The sequence below is a fragment of the Schistocerca cancellata genome, chromosome 1, assembly GCF_023864275.1.
Source record: "Schistocerca cancellata isolate TAMUIC-IGC-003103 chromosome 1, iqSchCanc2.1, whole genome shotgun sequence".
Lineage (NCBI taxonomy): Eukaryota > Metazoa > Arthropoda > Insecta > Orthoptera > Acrididae > Schistocerca > Schistocerca cancellata.
The window spans coordinates 585,527,225-585,550,597 of record NC_064626.1 but is presented as its reverse complement, the minus strand read 5'-3'; the positions used below and the strand labels follow the sequence as shown (position 1 = coordinate 585,550,597).

Sequence of the window (23,373 nt, the reverse complement as noted above, 5' to 3'; positions counted from 1 at the left end):
CGGTATCTTAACGCTGCCACCCCACTGGAAGTTTGAGATCTTTTTATCAGTAAGCACAAATTTCCTTCCCGATGTTCCTATATCTGGAACTGAGTATAAAAGAAATCGACAAACGTCAAGACAGTTTTTGAATTTCCTGGTTCAACTGAATAAGCCAACAGAACACAGCGGGTAGACGCCTCAGATTGGAGAGTTTCGAAAATGTACGGTACAGAGATATGTAAACGTACTGCGACAGTATCGAAGAGAGTCACCTTATTTCTCCCTCTTTCACGCAGTGATGTTAAGGCATCTCGACTTTAGTTTAATTTGGGGGGAATTAAATTGAGAACGAACAATATTCATGTAAGTACCACGTAGGACGAAATACCTCTGATTTTGTAAACGGTTCCAGAAATCGAAAGGAGGTTTTTGGTAATTGATAGATTGCATGTGCTAAGAAGCACGCTGCGATGTATATACATGGTGGTCCATTGATAGTGACCGTGCCAAATGGCTCATGAATTAAGCATCAACTGAAAAAACTACAAAGAACGAAACCCGTCTAGCTTGAAGGGGGAAACCAGATGGCGCCATGGTTGAACCGCTAGATGGCATTTTCGTAGGTCAAACGGATATCAACTGCGTTGTTTCAAACAGGAATCCCCATTTTTATTACATATTCGTGTAGTAGGTAAAGAAATATGAGTGTTTTAGTTGGACCACTTTTTTCGCTTTGTGATAGATGGCGCTGTAATAGTCACGTATAAGTACGTATTGCGTAACATTACGCCAGTGCGAACGGTATTTGCTTCGTGATACATTACCCGTGTTAAAATGGACCGTTTACCAATTGCGGAAAACATCGATATCGCGTTGATGTATGGCTATTGTGATCAATATGCCCAACGGGCGTGTGCTATGTATGCTGTTCGGTATCCTAGACGAAATCATCCAAGTGTCCGGACCGTTCGCCGGATAGTTACGTTATGTAAGGAAACAGGAAGTGTTCAGCCACATGTGAAACGTCAACCGCGACCTGCAACAAATGATGATGCCCGTAGGTGTTTTAGCTGCTGTCGCGGCTAATCCGCACATCAGTAGCAGACAAATTGCGCGAGAATCAGGAATCTCAAGAACGTCGGTGTTGTGAATGTTACATCAACATCGATTGCACCCATACCATATTTCTATGCACCAGGATTTGCGTGGCGACGACTCTGAACTTCGTGAACATTTCTGCCACTGGACACAAGAGAAATTACGGGAGGATGACAAATTTTTTGCACGCGTTCTATTTAGCGACGAAGCGACATTCACCAACAGCGGTAACCTAAACCGGCATAATATGCACTATTGGGCAACGGAAAATCCACGATGGCTGCGACAAGTGGAACATCAGCGACCTTGGCGGGTTAATGTATGGTGCATCATTATGGGAGGAAGGATAATTGGCCCCCACTTTATCGATGGCAATCTAAATGATGCAATATATGCTTATTTCCTACGTAATGTTCTAGCGACCTTACTACAAGATGTTTCACTGCATGACAGAATGGCGATGTACCTCCAACATGATGGATGTCCGGCACATAGCTCGTGTGCGGTTGAAGCGGTATTGAATAGCATATTTCATGACAGGTGGATTGGTCGTCGGAGCACCATACCATGACCCGCACCTTCACCGGATCTGACGTCCCTGGATTTCTTTCTGTGGGGAAAGTTGAATAACATTTGCTATCGTGATCCACCGACAACGCCTCACAACATGCATCAGCCTATTGTCAATGGATGTGCAAACATTACGGAAGGGGAACTACTCGTTGTTGAGAGGAATGTCGTTACACGTATTGCCAAATGCACTGCGGTTGACGGACATCATTTTGAGCGTTTGTTTCATTATTGTGATATTTACGGGTAATTACGCTGTAACAGCTTGCGTTCTCAGAAATGATAAGTTCACAAAGGTACATGTATCACATTGGAACAACCGAAATAGAACCTAAGTCCCATATTTTAATTTAAAAGCCTACCTGTTACCAACTGTTCGTCTAAAACTGTGAGCCATATGTTTGTGACTATTACAACGCCATCTACCACAAAGCGAAACATTCATATTTCTTTACGTACTACACGAACACGTAATAAAAAAATGGTTGTTCCTATTTTAAGAAACTCATTTGATGTCCGTTGGACCTGTGGGCCAGCCATAGCGCCATCTGGTTTCCCCCTTAAAGCTAGACTAGTATCGTTCTTTGTAGTTTTTTCGTTTGACGCTTATTTCGTGCGATATTTGGCGCGGTCACGATCAATGGACCACCCCGTAGATAGTGAGCTGAACCCTGGTATTAATCGAAATATTAAAAATAGGACGGTAGTTTTCATGGAACCGTATTAATTTCATAATTGAATTCAGTAACTCTTGGAAAGATAATTACAGTGATATAGGGCTTGTTAATTTTGTCCTTGAAAGCTTCGCAAAAATATCCTAGAAAACTGCTAAAACTGCACTGCAACGAAGCTAGAGTCGGTTATTGAAGTGTAAAAATCATCAAGCAGAGTTGTTATGAAAGACTCCGTCCTTATATGCCTCAACGCAGACCTACTCTGTCAGTCAGGCAGCAGTCGCCGGCCAAGACAGAACAGCAGCAGAGGTGTAATTGATTTTGTGACATTTCGCGAGTTCGTAACCAGGAACGAGCTATTCAGTCCCACATGTGTCCTTTGGTAGTTTCGCTTTTGCATTTCCGGATGTTAATTCAGACACATTTCTCGCGTTGTCTGAAAGTAACCGATTTTCTGATGTTTTAGAAGTACATAACCAGGAGTAAAGTATTTGGTCTCACCTGTCTGAAAGTAACCGATTTTCTGATGTTTTAGAAGTACATAACCAGGAGTAAAGTATTTGGTCTCACCTGTGTGCTTTGGTAGTTTAGTTTTTGAATCTCAGCATGTTCATCTAATTTGTTGCACAAAGTTCTTGCGTTTGCGTCAATGTTGGCGGTAGAGTTCCGCAGCATGAGTTGATAGTCGTTTGTTTGTCTGCGTAGCGTGGTTTTCCGCCGTCTATGCTATGGATGAGGACTGTGATTGCTGTGCGCGGATGCGAGATGAGCTGGTGTCGCTTCGCTCTCGACTCCGGGCTGTGTTGGCCCCGATTAAACAGTTTGAGGCTGCAGTGGATGGGCATCACGGTTGTGGGCCGCTCGTGGGGATTCAGTAGACCTCCAGAACTACCCACGAGTCCGCCGATGGGCCTACACTGGTGACCAGCCCAGTTGCTGCTCCCGTTGAGGTTGCCCCTCCTCGAGCTGCAAAAGACTTCCTAGGGAGCCGTTCATATGGCCTCACCTGTTAGTCTGACGAACACGTTCTAGGTGCTGTCTGTGGCTGACCACGTCTCTCATCCAGATGTAGTCGCTTGTGCTGCTTCAGAGTAATGCTCTTAGCCTGCAGAATCCGGGCGGTCACAGAGAACACTATTATTGGTAGTTGGTAGCTTTAATGTTACGCGCGTTGCGAGGCCACCTAGGGACATGGCTCCCAACGAAGGAAAGAAAGCCACCAGAATGCACTCCGCGTGCATACCATATGGAGCCATTCCAGAGACTGAGTGAGTTCTTCTGGATGCCATGAAGAGCACAGGGTGCACCCAACTGCAGGTGGCGTTTCATGGCAGTACCAGTAGCTTATGTCATTTTGGGTCGAAAGAAATTCTCTTTCGCTGCGAACGGCTCCTTGAAGTACTAAAGGCTGCCATTCTTGCTTGCGAAATGAAATCAGAGCTCACAATTTGCAGCATAGTGGACAGAACATGTCGTCAGACGTTTCTGCGACCGTGTCGGTTGCAGATTCCTGAACTTGCGCCGGAGTTTGATGGGGATTCTGGTTCCGCTAAATTACATGCAGGAGGCGCCTACACGTGTAGCAGGCTCCGTGTGGCGTTGATTGAGTGGTTTCTTAGGTTAGAGGACTGCAGTCGCAAAGGATGTATGTCGAACAAAGAAAAACGTAGATCGGTACAACAGTTGTAAACTGTCGAAGCTGTGCTGGGGAAGTACCAAAGCTACGAGCGCTAATAGAAAATACTCATGCTCATATCGTTATTGGAATTGGAAAGCTGGCTAAAGCCAGAGAAGTTCAGCTAAAAAGGACCTAACGTTGTTCAGAAAGGATAATATAAACACAGCTGGCTCTGTCGTGTTCGTTGTTGTTGGACGTAGTTTATCTTGCAGCGAAATTGAAGTAGGTAGTTCCTGTGAGATAGTGTTGGTAGAGATCATTCTTGGTATCCGGAATAAAATAATAATTCGATCTTCCTTCTGTCCTCCCATCTCGGATGATACAGTTGCTGGAAGCTGCCAAGAAAATTGAGTCTAATGTGTCTCATGAAACACTTGCCCAGTTGTTACAATTATAGTTGGTGGTGAGTTCAATTAACCCTCTATATACTGGCGAAAATACATGTATAAGGGCAATTAGAACGGAAAAAATTTCACATTTTTTATTTTTATCTCATTATAAAAATAGCAGTTTTCCGAATAAAATGGTATGTATACCACTTAAAAACTCACATGGGAAATATTTTATTTTATTTCTTAAATATAATTTACACCGTTTGAAAATGTTAAAATTTTTACGTGCAGTCATTCAAGATCTAATGAAATCAGTAATTTTTTTACGTAGAAGGTCATATCCGTAAGAGGGTAATGCGCCAGGTTGAGAAAACACAAACGAAGATTGAAAGACAAGAAACTATCTGATGGTAAAACCACAAGACGCAGGCTGACAGACAAAATAATAAACTACAGCAGTATTATGGGATGGCCATTAGAAATAATACGGAGGATTTGTTGACAATGAAGCAGGCAGTATGGGCTACATTTTTACATAGATTGTAAACTGATATAAAACCAGTATGCCATCTTTGACCCCTTGGACCTGATTCATGATGCAATTAACGCAATGCCCAGTTCTCAAGAAGTTCATGCAGCTATAAAAATTCCATCCCAGCAGCAGACATGGATATCATAAAACTTATTTACAGAGACATGACAAATCTTGAAATAATGAAGAAATCTCTGCATGGTCAGACTCAAAATCCCAATAAGTCGTTCAATAATGTTACATGGACTCGCTTACCAAAAAATGTTTTTCTTGTAATGAAGACAGTAAAGGGGGTGGCGGGTCAGTAATGCTGTTATAGCTTTTAACGATGGCAACATTGGTAGGGTGAAAGTGCTACAGCATATGCGAATTAATGCTGGAACAAACTGCATCAGAGAACTTGAACGGATGGACAAGGTTTGCATTGATAAAGCAGAGTATGCAGCACAGTGGGCCACTAATGATTCCAGAAAAAAGAAAAGACAAAAACTAGGAAGAATATCTAGAGGATGATATACAGTATGGTGCGGGGTGCTTCTGAGTCACTAAAAAAAAAAAATAATTAAGCACAACCTGCAGTAGTGACATAAGTTCCGACAACTGTAGCTCACTTAGAGTTCTATGTTGTCGAATGTTATCTTCAATAATCTTAAGAGTGATATCCACTGGAACATTAGTGTATAAACTTACGACGTCAAAAGAAACCAAAGGAGAGGAAGAAGTGATCTCTATCGATTTTAACTTGTTTATTACCCCAGCACTATTTTTAACAGAATAATTGTTTCCAAAAACAAAGGCTTCTTTAATTTTAGTGTGTAAGAATCTCGCTAATTTATGATGTGGACTCTTTATTCCGTTAACGATGGGACGAATTGGGTGTTGACTTTTGTGTAGCTTAAACTGACTTCTAAGCGTAGGTGCTCTAGGGTTCATATTAATTAAAGTTTTCTTTTGAAACTTTTCATAAGATGTTTAGTTCTTCTTAAAATATCTCTAATTTGCTTTTGTAATGTAGGGGTAGGATCCTGCTCGATTTCGAATATACCATTTTCCTCGAAAAAAGCCAAAGTTTTAGCAATATATTCACTTCTATAGGCTACAACAAGCGAATTTCCTTTATCAGATTTAGTGATAAGAGCCTCATTATTTTTTAATTTACGGTTAATGCTAGTGATAATGCTACCCCCTCTCTGTTTTAAGCAATTCATGAGCAATCCTATTTTGTTGGGATTTTTCTGTTGTTAAAGAGTCAAGACCAACTTTAAGGTCAACAATAAAATTATCCACCCCTTTAGGGTCGTTAAGACTAGGCATGAAATTGTATTTAAAACCTCTCGCTAGTATTGCGCTTTCTTGAGGAGTAAAGCTTATGGAAGTTTTATTTAGTACTCTGTCAAAAAATTTGTGTTCGCAATTGACAGTTCTTTGTGCAAGAACAACATTAGATTTAGGTATAGCATTTTCTAGCTTCTGAAGTTTAAAATCGTTCCTACGCTGAATTTCAACCGTACGATTCTGTAACCACTCATTAACACCATGCCAAATACTGTCTACGTGAAACTCAAAATAATCTTCAAAAGTTCTAATAGTAAAGAGATACAAATAGTAAGATTCTTCATTTACTTTATCTTTCTTCTCATAAAGGTCACTGATTCTGACACTCATAATTTGTTTCACCAGTTTTGCTTTAGTACACGGAACCATGTTACACGGTTTCACATTGATAAAAGCCTTCACGTAATTCGGTGTCAAATGGCGTCTCTAACACTGTTTATTGAAGTCAATAGCTATACCTGTTTCCAGGATTTTACATGAGATGTCCATGTGTTTCGAAAAAGCCTTTGAAACATGGGCAGGTACATATTTCAAAATTTTAAACATGCCTGCAACAGCAACTGTTGAAATTCTTCACGATAAAGGATGACAGCCAAAACAGTTTCAGGCTAAAAATTTATTAAAATTCTTGACCAAGGTTTCGGTACATATAAATATACCTTCATCAGAAGTAAAAAATCCTGAACAGGAAGACACTTCCATTAGAAAAGCCTTAGCATCGGACGTGAGAAACACAAAAGCTTAAGTAACAGTGAAATTACCAGAGTAATACAGGCACAAAATCCTTTAGTTACTTACTAAAATTACATCATGCAATGGAGATTAATAAAACAATTGTGCCAAAGGCGTTGTCAATAATTAAGACATCTTCTCTATTTGTACAACATGACTATGGGCACCGGGTCAATGCAAACAGTTTAGCACCAGGTACTTCGCCTATGAACTATCAAGACAAGAGTGTGAAAGCTGTAGAGCAGATGGTTTCGCCGAGAGAGGGCACTTGTGGTATGTGCCAGACACTCGCGCATATTAAAATCCATGAATACCTACATAAGCGCATCAAAAACTATTCAAAGTTGTGTTAATTCAAACTTTCTGTCTTAATATATAAAACATATCAGACCATTTAAAAACATTTACGTAAAATAGAAAATATGGAACCAATTTTCCTGTGTCCTACTGTCAAACAGATGAAGCTTTCGCTATGGAACACATCTAACGAGAGAGGGCACTAATGTAATGCACGAGAATCTCGCGTGACGTAGGGGTGAAATACATACTAGCGAACACAACCAAAATGTTATAATAAAACGAAACCATCTGTCGTTGTGAATAAAAACATACTAGTCAATTAACCACACATACACATCGAAAATCACAAACAGCGAACATCAAAAATACGTATAGAACTGTAAGTGAGCTACAGTTGTCGGAACAGCAGCTTTAATACGAACAGCAATGAAAAAAATTCAAATTGGCAAAGAAAGCAACAATATTACAACTAATATGCAATGAGCAGCAAACAAGAAAAATAAATCAGTAATAAACTGGCTTAGCAGAGTAACACAAAGTCAAATTCAGTAACACTATGCCTGGCAAACAGCAGTAACTTATACCTAAACATGACATAGCTCAAGCAGAAAAAATATTACAGTAAAAACAACAATGCAGAAAAGGGAAATGTCTATTCACATCTTAATGTCTATGTAATTAAAATGGTGCACCACAACTATTTCGACAAAAGAAATTACTAAGTACTTGAGAAGAAAATTATATATGCAGTTATTGTTATCAGTCCCTTCTTATTGTTCCCATTCCAAGAGCTCCTTTTTCGAAGAATGTGGATCATAAAATAATTATTTAATAGATCTGTTGACAGAAAGTGTTCACATTAGCAAGTGCATCTAAGTTTAATTTATAAAACTAATGCTGCAACACAGCTGGAAAACAGACATCAAATGAAATAAGCAATTACGCAAACCAAAGCATAAAAACATCATTCAATAGCTATGTGGCATTTCGTAAGTCAGAAGCTCTCAACTCTCCTAGAAAGACACTTGTCATAATCAGGTTTGCAGATGTAAGAATATTTCCCATCAATTCATAAGCCTTTCAGTAAGCAGCCCAAAGTACAATAAATTATGTTTCCAAGTAATGAGCGTGTCGTATTTGTGATGCTTTCTACAAAGGAATGTCAATAGCGAGGTTAATGGCCTCTTTTTTTTTTCTCCACCTGTGCCTATGAAATGCACAACCTAATGGCTTTATCTCAAGGCGGCTGGCACACCTGGCCGCTCACAACGCATTACATCATGGTCACTTACCTTTCTTACTGAAATATTTACGACAGCAGTTCCTGCTATAGTGGCAGTCTCATATAAAAATTTCACAGGTCGAGAATTAGCGTTACAAATATGTAGAAACAAAACCCTGTAAATATAACAGTGTCCAAAAAATTTTCGCCGGCATTGTGATACATTCACGCATTTACACACATTTCATAACTCTTAAAGTACAATTCTTGGTTTCCAACATCCTTCTTCACAAACCTGAGTCCCTAACCACTACTCATTATTCCTTACCTTATTATACATATACATATTCGTCGACACTTCTTCATTATTTCATCATAACAGACACGTAGCATAATCAAATAAATCATATAGCATCAGCTTATTAATCATAAACATACCTCAGCAGCATAATACACATCGTCGTCGTAGTAATAACATCATAACACTTCAGTCAAATCTCAAAAACCTCGTAGCTTACTGCAATAATTTCAAAACCTAAAGAAAATTCTCTGCTCATGTCAAAAGTGTCATCTGCCTCAAACGTACTTTAAAAATGGTGATCCCATACCAAATATATCATTCAAAGCTCTCATAATATCACAATGGGTCTGAAAAAATATGAACAGTTCACAAAGTACAGACAAAATACAATTTCGTAAGTGTGAAGTTACCCAATTGTGTAATTGCGTAAACATGTGTCACTGATGTAGTAAAAAGAAATGTTTATCTCTCAGTTAAATGATCAGATAGCTGTGTAATTTATGTGTTAGAGGAATATGGTACCAATGTGTAAAGTTGTATAAGCAAATACTATATTTGCTAGGGCTCCTTGTGCTTGCCAAACACATGGTACACAAAGTAAGCGTGTACCCCCCCCTGAGGATTATTGTAATTATACCCTCAGGTGTTACAGATTACAGCAATGGAATGAAATGTATCACGGTTAACTTTCTTTGTAATTCAAAAATATTTAAAAATAAATGTTTTAAGTACAAAATTAATCACTCAAATACGTGTCCTGTAGCGCTAAATGTGCGTCTTGCTGTAAGATAATCCCTGTGGAAGTGTCGTAATTATCGTTCTCCGAAAGCTAAGTTCTGCAGAAGTCAATGTACTTACCTCATGATAAACAAAAGTGAAATGCTTTGCGTCGACTGACTCTGCTGTGGGTTTGCTCTGTCGCGGCCCATTACCTTTCAGCATGTCAAGAGTCAGCACTGTCTTTCAGTTGGAAGGACAACACTACTTCAAGACTGCATGGAAATCCACTACTTCCGTGTGCATTGTCTCACAGACTTTTTGACATTTCGATTCAATGTTATGTAACTCAGTAGTTAAATCTTCACGTGTCTGTTCAAGTGTGGTGTCTATCTTCCGAAGATTTTGTTCCACTGTGTCTAACTTTTGAAGCTTTTGCTATGTTTGTCTCTGATTTTGTTCCATTGTGCCAGCTGCCGCTGCCCAACACTACAATGGCAGACAACAATGCAAACTAGCCAGGAGACTGCACACAGCACAGCCAGTGATTTTCATACCGAGCGCTACGTAACGTTGCCGATAAAAAAACATAAACAGCCTACTTACAGCTTTTCTAATGAAAGTGTCTCCCTGTTCAGGATTTTTTACTTCTGATGAAGGTATATTTATATGTACCGAAACCTTGGTCAAGAATTTGAATAAATTTTTAGCCTGCAACTGTTTTGGCTGTCATCCTTTACCGTGAAGAATTTCAACAGTTGCTGTTGCAGCCATGTTTAAAATCCTAAGAAATAGTATCGACAGCAGATGAGAGATTTATACCAAATAGATTAACAAAGATGGAGCAGATCCATCATGGTACACAAAATAGGTCAGAACACTGCTGCAGAATCGACGAAGAAAGCATGCCAAAATTAAATGAACGCAAAATCCCCATGATTGGGAATCTTTTACCGAAGCTCGAAATTTAGTAAGGACTTCAATACCTGTTGCTTGTAATAGTTTCCACAACGAAATTTTGTCTTGAAACCTGGCAGAGATTCTGTTCGTATATAAAGTATGCAAGCGCAAAGACACAAGCAATAATTTCTCTGCGTGACAATAATGTAAACGCTATCGTTGACAACGCTACTAGACAGAGTTACTGAACACGTATTTCCGAAATTCCTTCACCAAAGAACACGAAGTAGATGTTCCGTAGTTCGAATCAAGAACAGCTGCCACTTTAGTGGCTTATAGGTAGATATCCTCGAAGAAGTGAAGCAACTTAAATCACTCAATAAAATCAAGTCTCTGGTCTAGCTTGTGTACCAGTTAGGTTCCTTTCAGACAATGCTGATGCAACAGCTCCATACATAACAACCACATGCAACCGCCCGCTTGACGAAAGATCCTTACATAAAGACTGAAAACTAGCACAGGTCTTACCAACATTCAAGAAAATCAACTGCGTCATATTATTAACGTCGTCATGCAGCATGCTTTAAGAACACACGTCGTGTTCGAACAATATGAATTACCTCGAAGAGGTCTATTGAGAAATAGTCCACAGGGATTTAGAAAACATCGTTCTTTTAAAACATAACTACCTTTTTACTCACAAGAAATGTCGAGTGCTATCGACATCAGATTTCAAACTGATTTCGTATTCTAGGTTTTTCGCGATCTTTTGACACCGTAGTTTACAAGTGGCTCCCAAACAAATTGCGTGCTTTTGGAATATTGTCTACGTTATGGGACTAGATTCGTGATTTACTGTCAGAGAGGTCACAGTTCTTAGTAACTGACCGGCAGTCATCGAGAAAAACATTGGTGATCTCTGGCTTTCACCAAGGTACACTATGTGATCGAAAGTATTCGGACACCTGGCTGGAAATTACTTACAAAAAAATGTTCAAATGTGTGTAAAATCTTATGGGACTCAACTTCTAAGGTCACCAGTCCCTAAGCTTACACACTACGTAACCTAAATTATTCTAAGGACAAACACACACACCCATGCCCGAGGGAGGACTCGAACCGCCGCCGGGGCCAGCCGCACAGTACATGACTGCAGCGCATAGACCCCTCGGCTAATCCCGCGTGGTCAAAAATGACTTACAAGTTCGTGGCGCCTTCCATCGGTAATGTTGGAATTCACTAACGCGTTGGCCCACCCTTAGCCTTGATGACAAATTTCAACCTCGCAGGCATATGTTCAGTTAGGTGCTGGATTGTTTCTTGGGGAATGGCAGCCCATTCTTCACGGAGTGCTGCTCTGAGGAGAGGTATCGATGTCGCTCGGTGAGGCTTGGCACAAATTCGGCGTTCCAAAACATCCAAAAGGAGTTCTACAGGTGAGGACTCTGTGCAGGCCAGTTCATTACAGGGATCTTATTGTGTAACCACCCCGCTACAGGCCGTGCATTACGAACAGGTGCTCGATCGTGTTAAAAGATGCAGTCGCCATCCCCCAATTGCTCTTCAAAAGAAGGTGTTTAAAACATCAACGCAGGCCTGTGCTGTGATAGTGCCACGCAAAACAACAATGGCTGCAAGCCCCTCCGTGAAAAACACGACCACACCATAACACCACCGCCTCCAAATTTTACTGTTGGCACTACACGCTCTGGCAGATGTCGTTCATCGGGCATTCTCCATACCCACATCCTGCCATCGGATCGCCACACTGTGTACCGTGATTCACAACTCCATACAACGTTTTTTCCACTTTTCAGTCGTCCAATGTCTACGCTCCTTACACCAAGCTGGGCGTCGTTTGGCATTTACCGGCGAGATGTTTGGCTTGTGAGCAGCCGCTCGATCATGAAATCCGTGTTTTCTCACTTGCCGCCTCATTGTCATAGTACTTTCGGTGGATCCTGATGTAGTCTGGAATTCCTGTGTGATGGTCTGCATAGATGTCTGCCTATTACACGTTACGACGCTCTTCAGTTGTCGGTGGTCTCTGTCAGTCAACAAACGGGGTCGGCCAGTACGGTATTGTGCTGTACGTGTCCCTCCACGTTTCCACTTCACTATCACATAGGAAACCGCGGACCTGGGGATGTTTGGGAGTGTTGGAATCTCGCGTACAGACGTATGACGCAAGTGACACCCAATCACATGATCACGTTCGAAGTCCGTGAGTTCCGCGGAGCGCCCCATTCTGCTCTCTCACGATTTCTAATGGCTATTGAGGTCGCTGATATTGAGTACCTGGCAGTAGGTGGCAGCACAGTGCACCTAATATGAAAAACGTATGGTTTTGGGGGTGTCGGGATACTTCTGATCACACAATGTAACTATAGGCCCTCTGCTGTTCCTTATCTACATAAACTTTTTGGGAGGCAATCTGAGCAACCGTCTTAGGTTGTGTACAGATGATGTCGTCTAGTCTAGTAAAGTCATCAGGAGATCAATTGCTAACGATTTACATAAGGTATCTGCGTGGTGCGAAAACTGGCAATTCAACATAAAAAAGGAAAGTGTGAGGTCATACACATGAGTGCTAAAAGACATCCGTTAAACTTCTATTGCACCAAAACTCAGTCAAATCTAAACGCCGTAAATTCGACAATACCTGGGAGTTTCAATTACGAAGTATTATTGGAAAGAACGCACAGGAAATGTTGTAGGGTAGGTGAACCAAAGACTGCGATTCCCTTGCAAGACATTTAGAAGATGCAATAGACCTGCTAAAGTGACTTCCTACAACCCGCTTATCCTTCCTCTTTTCGAGTACTACTGAATGATGTTCGGTCCTTAGGAGATAGGATTAACGTGGAACATTGACAATGTTCAAAGGACAGCACGTTTTGCATTATCGAGAAGTAGGGAAAGAATGTGACGGACATGATACAGGATTTGGGGGCGGTCATCATTAAATCAAAAGCGGTCCTCGTTGCGGCAGGATCTTCTAATGGAATTTCGGTCTCTATCTTTTTCCTCAAAATGTTATAATATTTTATTGATGTCGACGTACGTAGGGAGAAACGACAACAAAATAAGGGAAATCAAAGCTCGCACTGGAAGGTACTGGTATTCCTTTTCCTCGCGCATTGTTCAGGAGTGGTCTAATAGAGAATTAGTGTGAAAGTGCTTCAGTGATTCCACTGCCCGGCATTTAAGTGTAATCTGCAGAGTGCTCACGTAGATGTGGATGTAGTCAAGACTTCAGTTGCCATAAGAAGTGGCTCTGAGCGCTATGGGACTTACCTTCTGAGGTCAGCAGTCCCCTAGAACTTAGAAATACTTAAACCTAACTAACCTAAGGACATCACACACATCCATGCCCGAGGCAGGATTCGATACTGTGACCATAGCGGTCGCGCGGTTGCAGACTGTAGCGCCTAGAACCGCTCGGCCATCCCGGCCGGCATGGGAGAGGGATCAGAGCAGATGGGCAGAGGGAAGGCGAAGGAGGAGATGGAGTGAGAGAATTGAAATAAATACATACCCAGGCCGGCTTGCCGTAAGATACAGTGTCATCTATGGCTTTCGTATACGCGGCTTTTGCTAGATTCTGGCGCATCATCTGTTAAGGGTTAGGAAAATTATTTCACATGTCTGTACGTTTCCAGATTTTTGCCGAAACTGTTACAGTAACGTCAAGCAGTTTTCCATTAAACCCCGTATCTCCTCCTATTCACACCCCCCCCCCCTCGCCGACCCCTTCCATTACAGCTGACTTGTCTAAGTGGTTAATACAGCTTAGTGATTGAACAGCCCTACTCACGGAAAATTAACTGCTGCATCAAAATTTCTTAGATTCGGAAAATAATACCTAACCTGTGTTTGTCTGGAGGCCCTTGAACACTTGATGACGGATAAATGCCTCTATAGATACTCGAAACTGAAATTAGACTGCGTTCACTTTAAGTTAAGCATAACGTTTTATTCAGAATGAATTGCGACATGTCATTTGTAAAATAACTACATTAATTAACGAAACGTAGTTTTCACTCAAGCATGCGCCCAAATTGTTTACCAACGACTGCGTGGCACATCTGCAATCACCGTTCTTGTGATCGACGAACAGATGAAAGTACTCTGGATATATAATACCGCAGATCAGTTGGTATAGTTGGTGCTTCATGGTAGATCGCATCTTTCAGTGCTCTCCACAGAAAAAAATGAAGAGTAGTGAAATCAGCGGATGTGATCGGCCATTGTCCTGCAACAATCCGTCCTATCCAACGACGAAGCCTGGCGTGAGAGCTCTATTTTGCTGTGTTTACAACGCAATAATAGATTCTGGCGGCATTGCGTCCTCCATGATCTCCACTGATACTAGAATTCAGAGCATTATCGATAGAAAAAGTTACTTGATGAGGGTCATACTGTCAATTGGGAAAAGTTTCGTTTGCATGTCCGTTCACTGAAGTACAAAATACGAATATCGGAATTTAAGTTACACGAAACGAGTAAGAGAAAAAAAAACTGAAAATTGCCTACAAACTTAAGACCTGATGCTGATTTGGCGTTTCATTGTTGATGTTAAAAACGACGGCCAAGAATTTATTGCTCTACAACATCCATCATTTGTTTTCCCTTTCACGTAGTGTCAATGGTCTTTTGTCCTTAGCGTCAGCAAAATGGTCCTCATACGTTAGGGATTTGAGATGACTTGTATGGAGAACTCAGTTGTCATGGGTCGGTCTTACTGATCACGCCCCAATACCTCCAAAATAAATCCATTTTAAAGAAATGAAAGTATTTACCTTGCGTGGCCCTGTCGTGGAGAGGTGAGCGGGAGACAAACCACGTTTAATACGACGAGCCTAACTAATTTAATCTCTTAATTAAAGCAAAGAGCAATTAAGGAAATACATGTAAGATAATGAGGAGTAATATCGCAACAGACTTCCACATCGTACGGTGTATCTTCGTAATCCAAATGGTTCACATCTGAGGTCATCAGTCCCCTAGAACTTAGAACTACTTAAACCTAACTAACCTAAGGGCAATACACACATTCGTGCCCGAGACAGGATTCGAAACTGCGACCGTAGCAGTAGCGTAGTTCCGGACTGAAGGACCTAGAACAGCTCGGCCACCGCGGCCGGCTATCCTCGTAATTGAGTTATCTTCCAGTCACTCTTTAGTATTTTGAGAAATCAATTAACTCTCTCTACAGAAATAGACTTCGTCAGTGTAAGACATTGCTCTTCAAAATTTTTATGACTGATGATGTTGCTACTGTAGTCTAGCCTCTGCAGTAGTATTGTGTTTACTCGTTCATATTATGAGAACTCACTATAACCTCCCCTGTGAAACAGACTACTTCGGCGAAAAGGATTGTCTTTTAAAAGTGCTTGTCTAGCATCTGCTGACATCCTGTGAAGTTCCAGAAGCCTAATATCTGCAGGTAGTCTCTAACGCCTGGCGGTGCCACAAAGATAACACACTTCTTCAAGTGTCTATGCTCTGACCAAAGTGCTTGTATACTGCTGCAAGCCACCGCTTGAGAAACTGTTCTTAGTATAGTTGTCTTACTTCTTCTGATTTTCAAGCCCAGAGTCCACAGTATGTTGATCAGGATTTTCCTCATTTTACAGCTTTGGAAATGAGACGCGAAGGGTCTGTTGTCATTGTCCCTCTAACTAAAAAAGCTCCGCGCAGCGCAGTTATAAACACGACATGCAGGACGCATTCTTTCTCAGGCCATCGGCCAGTGTTTTGGTTTGCAGCTCTTATAAGATTTGTTGTACCGTACATTGAGATGAGATTTTCGTGCTATCATACATCTCTGCCTGTTAAAAATCATGTTACTGGCGCGTCATATGATGCAAATGTGCGAATAAGTATGTCCAGATTTGAGGTTATTTAGTGCCTCACTAAACGATTAACAACTTTGTAACGATAAGCTCAGGAGGAAAGTAAATAGCAACGTCTCTTCAGTTATGCATACCAGCATCGGCACGTCCTTCCTCACATTGGCTTCACCCCAAATGCCACATTTATCTCTTAATTTGCGATATATTTTCGAATGTTTGACGGATTTGCTACTTTCCTCTTCCTCCATTCTATCTGCTGCCAAAGTTAACTGTCCTTTGTCTTCCACTCTCCTTGTATAATTCTTTATTGTTTCTGTTCACCAGTTAGGATTTTTAGTATTATGTCGTTTTGTGCATTATCTATCTACATACTTTTTAATTAATACCTCCAATTATTTATTAACTTTTATTTTTTACCAACGCTACTGCTTCTCGGTACCTCACAGCTGGTGCCAAAATGTTACACCGGATCTGTCTTTTGTATGAAAACAAACTCTCATTGTTCTGTCTGTTGAGGCTGTGGTCTTTCCAGAGCCGCTGACGGAGATTGTCGGGGAACCGGACTTGTTCATCAACGCGGGCAGCACCATCAACCTGACCTGCCTCGTCTCGTTCGCCCCGGAGCCTCCGACGGGCGTCCTCTGGCGACACAATGGTCAGGTGGGAGCAACCGTCTTTAAGTACAGAATTCTCTGTGTAACATCACAGTTGTTCAGGTTTGCCTTATTTCTTTATAAAATCCCACTGATACAATTTGCAGTACCTTGCTCTTTTCCGGGATTTAGTTAGCTTATTTATTTTGTATGATGTAGGCACCTGCCATGTAATAATGAAATACCCTTTTTTGTGTTGCATATTACATGACCAATAGTGAACATTGGTGGAGTGTGGACACAGTGTGATAAAGTAATAGTTTCTTATGCAGCCAATACTACTAAATTTTCCTTAATCAAGATATACAATCAAAAATTTAAATATTTTGGCACAGTATGACACCCCCCTCCCCCTCCCACACACACACACACACACACAAACAAAGTCACGTACTTCGCTCCAACACTAAACTGCTGATCCCTTAATGTCTTAGAATGTGTCCTATCAATCGATCCATTCTTTTGGTCAAGTTGTGCCACAAATTATTTCTCTCCCCAATACTATCCAAAGCTCCTTCATTAGTTACGTGATCGACACATCTAATCTTCTGTAGCACCACATTTCGAAAGCATTTATTCTCTTTTTATGCAAACTGTTTATCGTCCATGTTTCATATCTATACATGGCTACACTATAGACACTTGTCATGAGAATGGACTTCGTAAAACCTAATCTATATTCAATGTTAACAAATTTCTCTTCTTCAGAAATGCTTTCCTTGTCTTTGTTAGTCTACATTTATATGCTTATTACTTCGACTATTATCAGCTATTTCGTTGTCCTAATAGCAAAACTCATCTCCTACTCAAGAGTCTCGGTTCCTAATCCGATTCCTTTAGGTTCACTTGATTTAATTCGACTACCTTCCATTATCGTAGTTTTGCTTTTGTTGGTATTCATCTTATATACATACTCCTTTGAAGACAGTGTGTATTCCGTTCAACTGCTCTTGCATGTCCAAGAACTCTATGTGGTAAACTAAAAGGAACTTCTTTAAATACTCCACATGACAAGAAAACTGAAGCGCCGATAGGGAGAGGATGGTTGAGAGGGTACGTGTTGTTATTTCAGTATTACAGTACCAATTCTAATTTACAAAAAAAATTGACAATATGATACCACTTAACAGTATGACGTTGCACCCCACTCTTGCCTGAATGCAAGCACTGATTGCATTGTAAACATCGTCTCCTGAAGCACGTTGTTCCACAACTGTTGTAACTGATACTTGATATCGTGAAAACTCTCACTGGCACGGAGTTGACGTTTAAGCTGATCCCACTACTGTTCTATCGGGAACTGATCTTGGAATTTTGTTGGCCACGAGAAAGTTCATTGACTAACGTCGAACATGATGACGTGTACTTTCCTATAACATCAGGTTAATCTGGCACGTGAGGCAAGAGATGACGACGCGAGATGTCTGTTATGTACTGTTGTTCCCCACGCCCCATCAGTCACTGCTAATAGTCATCTCAGATCATACACAGTGACTCCCCACACCATGTAGCCAAGTGTAACCCCCCTGTGCATCTGTAAAATATTGGAAGAATAGGACTTCTACCCACGTCGCCGCAATACTCGCCGGCGATTGTGATTCAGGTTAGTGCAAAATCGCGATTCATGGCTGCACAGAATGAAATTCCATTCACGAGTAGTCCATGCTTCCGTGTCACAGTACGAAAAACACAGCCGTGTGTTTTTGTGGGACTGCAGCTTATATTATGTCAGAGTAGGACATTAAGAAGAGATATGGAAAACGGTAAGCTGCTTGATATTTTATTTTGGTGTGTGAACTTATTTCGGCTTTATTGTCTTCATCGGTACATGTCCTTGCATTGTAGATGGACATACGTCAACTTTTAGTAAACCATGAATGCCGTCTGTAGTTGTAATATTATTTTTAGCAACGTTTTAAAGCTGTTCGATAATATTCTGTTGCATGTGTCTTTCACTACGTTTTCTACTGTCTGACAGTTGTAGAAAAATGGTTGAAATGGCTCTGAGCACTATGGGACTTAACATCTGAGGTCATCAGTCCCCTAGAACTTACAACTACTTAAACGTAACTAACCTAAGGACATCACACACATCCATGCGCGAGGCAAGATTCCAACCTGCGACCGTAGCGGTCACGCGGTTCGGCAGTTGTAGAAGTTCAAGGTTGACAGCACAAAGTAAACATCTTTGAGCAAGCGGCTAGCTCTCAACCTTGAATTTCTACAACTGTCAGATATTGATAAAATTATTATAATATACGTGCATCAGCATATTATCGAATAGGTTTGGAACGTTGCTGAAAACGTCATGGCAAGTGCAGATGAAGACAATAAAACCGAAATAAGCTTTTTTACCAATGTAAAATCTCAAGTAGCGTACTGTTTTTAAATTCTCTATAACCGTTCGTATTGTGGTGTTAACGGCAGCCCACTCCTTAGAAGGTAATTCTCTAGTCCGACAGCTGTCTCCGATCAATGGTGCCCGATGACACAGAATGTTGCAGGGAATCCATTTCATGTTCTCAGGCGGCAGGAACAAATGTGAAAGGCTTACGATGTGATTGAGGCAGTTCGTTGATCCTGCCTTGCGTTGGTCAGACATAGCAGACCTGATCCTTGGAAAACAGTATCCAATCCCTCTTGTTGTTATGGAGTCCACCAATGAACCACTATCTCATTTTTTTTTTTTTTTTTTTTTTCCTTTATTGAATTTCAATTCCCCCCGAAGGGGGCGGGCTGGCAGCAGCTTAGGACGCCGCTCTGCAGCCTACAGATTTTCTGATAAAAAGCAGGAGAATAAACAATAATAAAAAACAGGCGATAAAATCGGGGACTTAGTGAGTAACAAGGTGAAAAGAAAATGGGGAAATTAAAACAAACAACAGAGGGAGGATGAAGCGAATAAAAATACATACGGAGCAGACAGGGGAAACAATAGACAATTAAAAAACACGGCGACAGTCTGGATTCTGTTCGCAAAGTATATAAAAATGCACACCCAGCGACAGCATGGTTTCTGTTCGCAACACAACACTGAATAGTCACTAGAACACAGCACGAAAAGTCGGCAAAGGTGACACCACAGTCGAGAGCAGGTGGGGGGAAACTGGACAGGAGATGGGAAAACAAAAAGGGGGGGAAAGGAGAGGAAAAGCGAAGGGGGGGGGGGAACCGGGAAAGGAGCTGATGGAGGATGAGAACCCATAAGAGGGGTGGGGGGCAGACGCGACAGGGAGGGGGGGTAGGCAGAGGAGGGGAATACAAAAGGACTGGCGGGGAGAAGGGAGGTAGGGAGAGGTGTAGTGGGGAGGAAACAGGACGGAAGGGGGGGGGGAAGAGGGAGCCCAGGGAAAGGACAGAGGAAAGGAGGGGGAGGGAGGATCAGAGTTGATAGGAAGGATAAATGGAGGGAGAGAGGGCATCATCCGGGAGGGGGAGTTGACGGAAGCCACCTTGGGAAACACTATCTCATTCGAATGCCAACAAATATATAGATATTATGTGATTCGGTCAGCCGGGAAAATGGAGATACGCAGTGAGGCCCTTTCAAACTCTTTAGTTGCTGATAACGCTGTCTCATACAAGTACGTGGAATCCCTATGTCCTTCACAGTGATCACTCTACGTGTTACTCTCTCCACATCTCTTATTTACCCCAACCACAGATGGGAACTCCACCAAACACGAACTGCACTAGTGCACTCTGGTGGCCGTTTTCCATACTCGCTGATGGCGTGTGCAAGTTCGAATTTATATTGACTTTCGACCATGTGTTCTGAGTGCATGACATTTTTCGGCAGACTGTGTATTAGCGAACTGTGGGACAGCGCCTGCTCGAGATTTCATATGGATCAATTATCTAGTGTTATGCCGTGCCGCAGGTGATCAACTTCGACTCGCCGCGTGGAGGGGTGAGCCTGGTGACGGAGAAGGGCCCCGCGACGAGCAGTCGGCTGCTGATCCAGAAGGCGGCCGCGCAGGACACGGGCCTCTACACGTGCGCGCCCTCCAACGTGCCGCCGGACAGCGTGCGGGTGCACGTGCTGAAAGGTGAGCCGCGCGCAAACTCGCACACACACTGCTGCGGCTACCAGTAGCTGGTCTGGACATTCAAGTCGTTTCGGCGAAATATTACTGGCACCTGGTTCATGGATAGATACCTAAAGTTTCGTGTTCCACTGCTGGAGGCTTCAACAGAGGCCTTAACAATTCAGAAAAGTGTTGCAGACTCAAAAACAAGCTAAGCGAGTTGAACTATTAAGATTTATTCCCGCAACGGTCAGTTCGTGACGTAATCAGACTACTGCCAGAGAACGCACAGTCGTGTAGAACTGTGCTACGGAGGTTGTAGTGGGGAAGAGCTGCTGTTCTTTGCTTTATATAGGGTACACAACTTGATTAACATTGTTATGTGCTACTCTGACAGAGAGACAAATAGGGCGCTACATCCAGAACGATCTATAGTTTCTAATGAAAAAGAACCGGCTAAATGGAAGGTTTCCCTACCAATTACCAAAATATCACTGTTCGCATCAGCACAGGTTTCAGAAAAGACGGTACTGATTCGGTTTTTAAACCAACAAGAAAGATCCGCCAATATTTGCGTACTGCGAAGAACCCAAGCACGTCCCTTGCCCCGCAGGACAACACAGTGTTTTCGTAAATTCCCGTTATAAACCTGTAGAACTTGTGTAAGGCAGAGAGTAGATAAAATTTTGAAGTGTAACCCATATCCGGAAACGTACCGTCCCCGTGTCACAACCATCTGGAAACATACTGGTAGCGCCACTACTTTTACAAGTATCTGGTTAATCGTGACGTATTACAACATTTCTCTTACAATTCCACTCATTTATAGCCAAAGAAGTTGCTCGTGTACTCGTTGGCCGATTCTCTTCAACCAGATGCAGTACGGGCTGTTCCAGTTCGGGTATGCGACATCTTCTTGTAGCATCATTGTGACGACTGCTAACGGTGAGCCGGCCGTGGTGGCCGAGCAGTTCTAGGTGCAACGGTCTGGACCGCTACGGTCGCAGGTTCGAATCCTGCCTCGGGCATGGATGTGTGTGATGTTAGGTTAGTTAGGTTAGTTAGGTTTAAGTAGTTCTAGGTTATAGGGGACTGACGACCTCAGAAGTTAAGTCCCATAGTGCTCAGAGTCATTTGAATCATTTTGCTGACGGTGAAAGTACCCTCTCTCGAAGCCTTTGCGTAATTTTGGCGAAGGAGTCGGATGTTCGGGAGAACGATATTGATAAAGGCTACAAGCAGCTCTTCAATTACCGTGAGCTCCACCATTAAGAAGAATAATCTCGGTGTATTCTGCAAATGTGTACTCAACCATGTTCCTCTAACTATCAACATGTGAAAGAAGCTCGAAACAAGTCAGAGAGGTAAGATAAACGTCAAATTATGTCACGTCAGCCGATCCGACGTAACCATCACACCCCCCGCCCCCACCCACCCACCGTCCCACCCCACACCCGGCTCTCCTTTTGCATATCTACACATATTCAAACGGCTACAATGAAGTTTGTGACGGTAATGTCCGAACCCCCTGTGTAAAATACATTGCACTTGCTATAAGATGAACGTAAAAGGTTCAAATGGCTCTGAGCAGTATGCGACTTAACTTCTGAGGTCATCAGTCGCCTAGAACTTAACTAATTAAACCTAACTAACCTAAGGACATCACACACATCCATGCCCGAGGCAGGATTCGAACCTGCGACCGTAGCGGCTCCAGACTGTAGCGCCTAGAACCGCACAACCACTCCGTCCGGCGAACGTAAAAGCTACGAAAAGAGACGTTAAGAACCAACTCAGGAAACATAAGAGCAACTGTCGCCTGGGCACTACGAATAAATCGGCAGTAACCGATTACGCAACTCAGCGACCTCAAACAGCGGTCCGATGACGTCAGAACCGATTGTTGCGTTGATGGTTCAAATGGTTCTGAGCACTATGGGACTTAACATCTAAAGTCGTCAGTCCCCTAGAACTTAGAACTACTTAAATCTAACTAACCTAAGGACATCACATAACACCCAGTCATCACGAGGCAGAGACTGTTGCGTGGATGCTGGTAAACAGTTTGGCCTGCTGAACCTGTTTTGAGTCCATAGCAGCTTTCTGAATCGTTAAAGTCTCTGATGAAGCTTACAGAAATGCAAGACGAAACATTAGACTGAGAATCATGTACGGACCACTGCTTTACGCCCATAAATCGAATATCAGCAACATCGCAAATACCGGCCGTGAAGGTCTACACTGAATGATTCAAGTGGAGGGTTAGGCTTAAATCCTACCCATGTAAAATTTCCGATAGTCATGACACATTATCTTAAAGAGTGTGGAACATTGATATTTTATATACTTACAATAACTTCATTATATCCATTGTACATGACGAACGGCAGCTGTGATTTTAATTGGATGTGTATACGAGGTGAACATTAATGAAACAAACTGCAGGGCGGGTTCGTAACTG

The 23,373-nt window shown here is 42.1% G+C and overlaps 1 protein-coding gene across 1 annotated transcript in view; it reads left to right on the top strand.

The window, feature by feature from the left end:
• The window catches only part of LOC126161897 (zwei Ig domain protein zig-8-like), a 208,473-nt gene that overhangs the window by 156,320 nt on the left and 28,780 nt on the right, over positions 1-23,373 (top strand). Inside the window, exons 4-5 of the mRNA XM_049918051.1 lie at positions 16,764-16,891; positions 20,765-20,933. Of these exons, the coding sequence (XP_049774008.1) occupies positions 16,764-16,891; positions 20,765-20,933 (297 nt within the window). The remainder of the gene's footprint in view (positions 1-16,763; positions 16,892-20,764; positions 20,934-23,373) is intronic.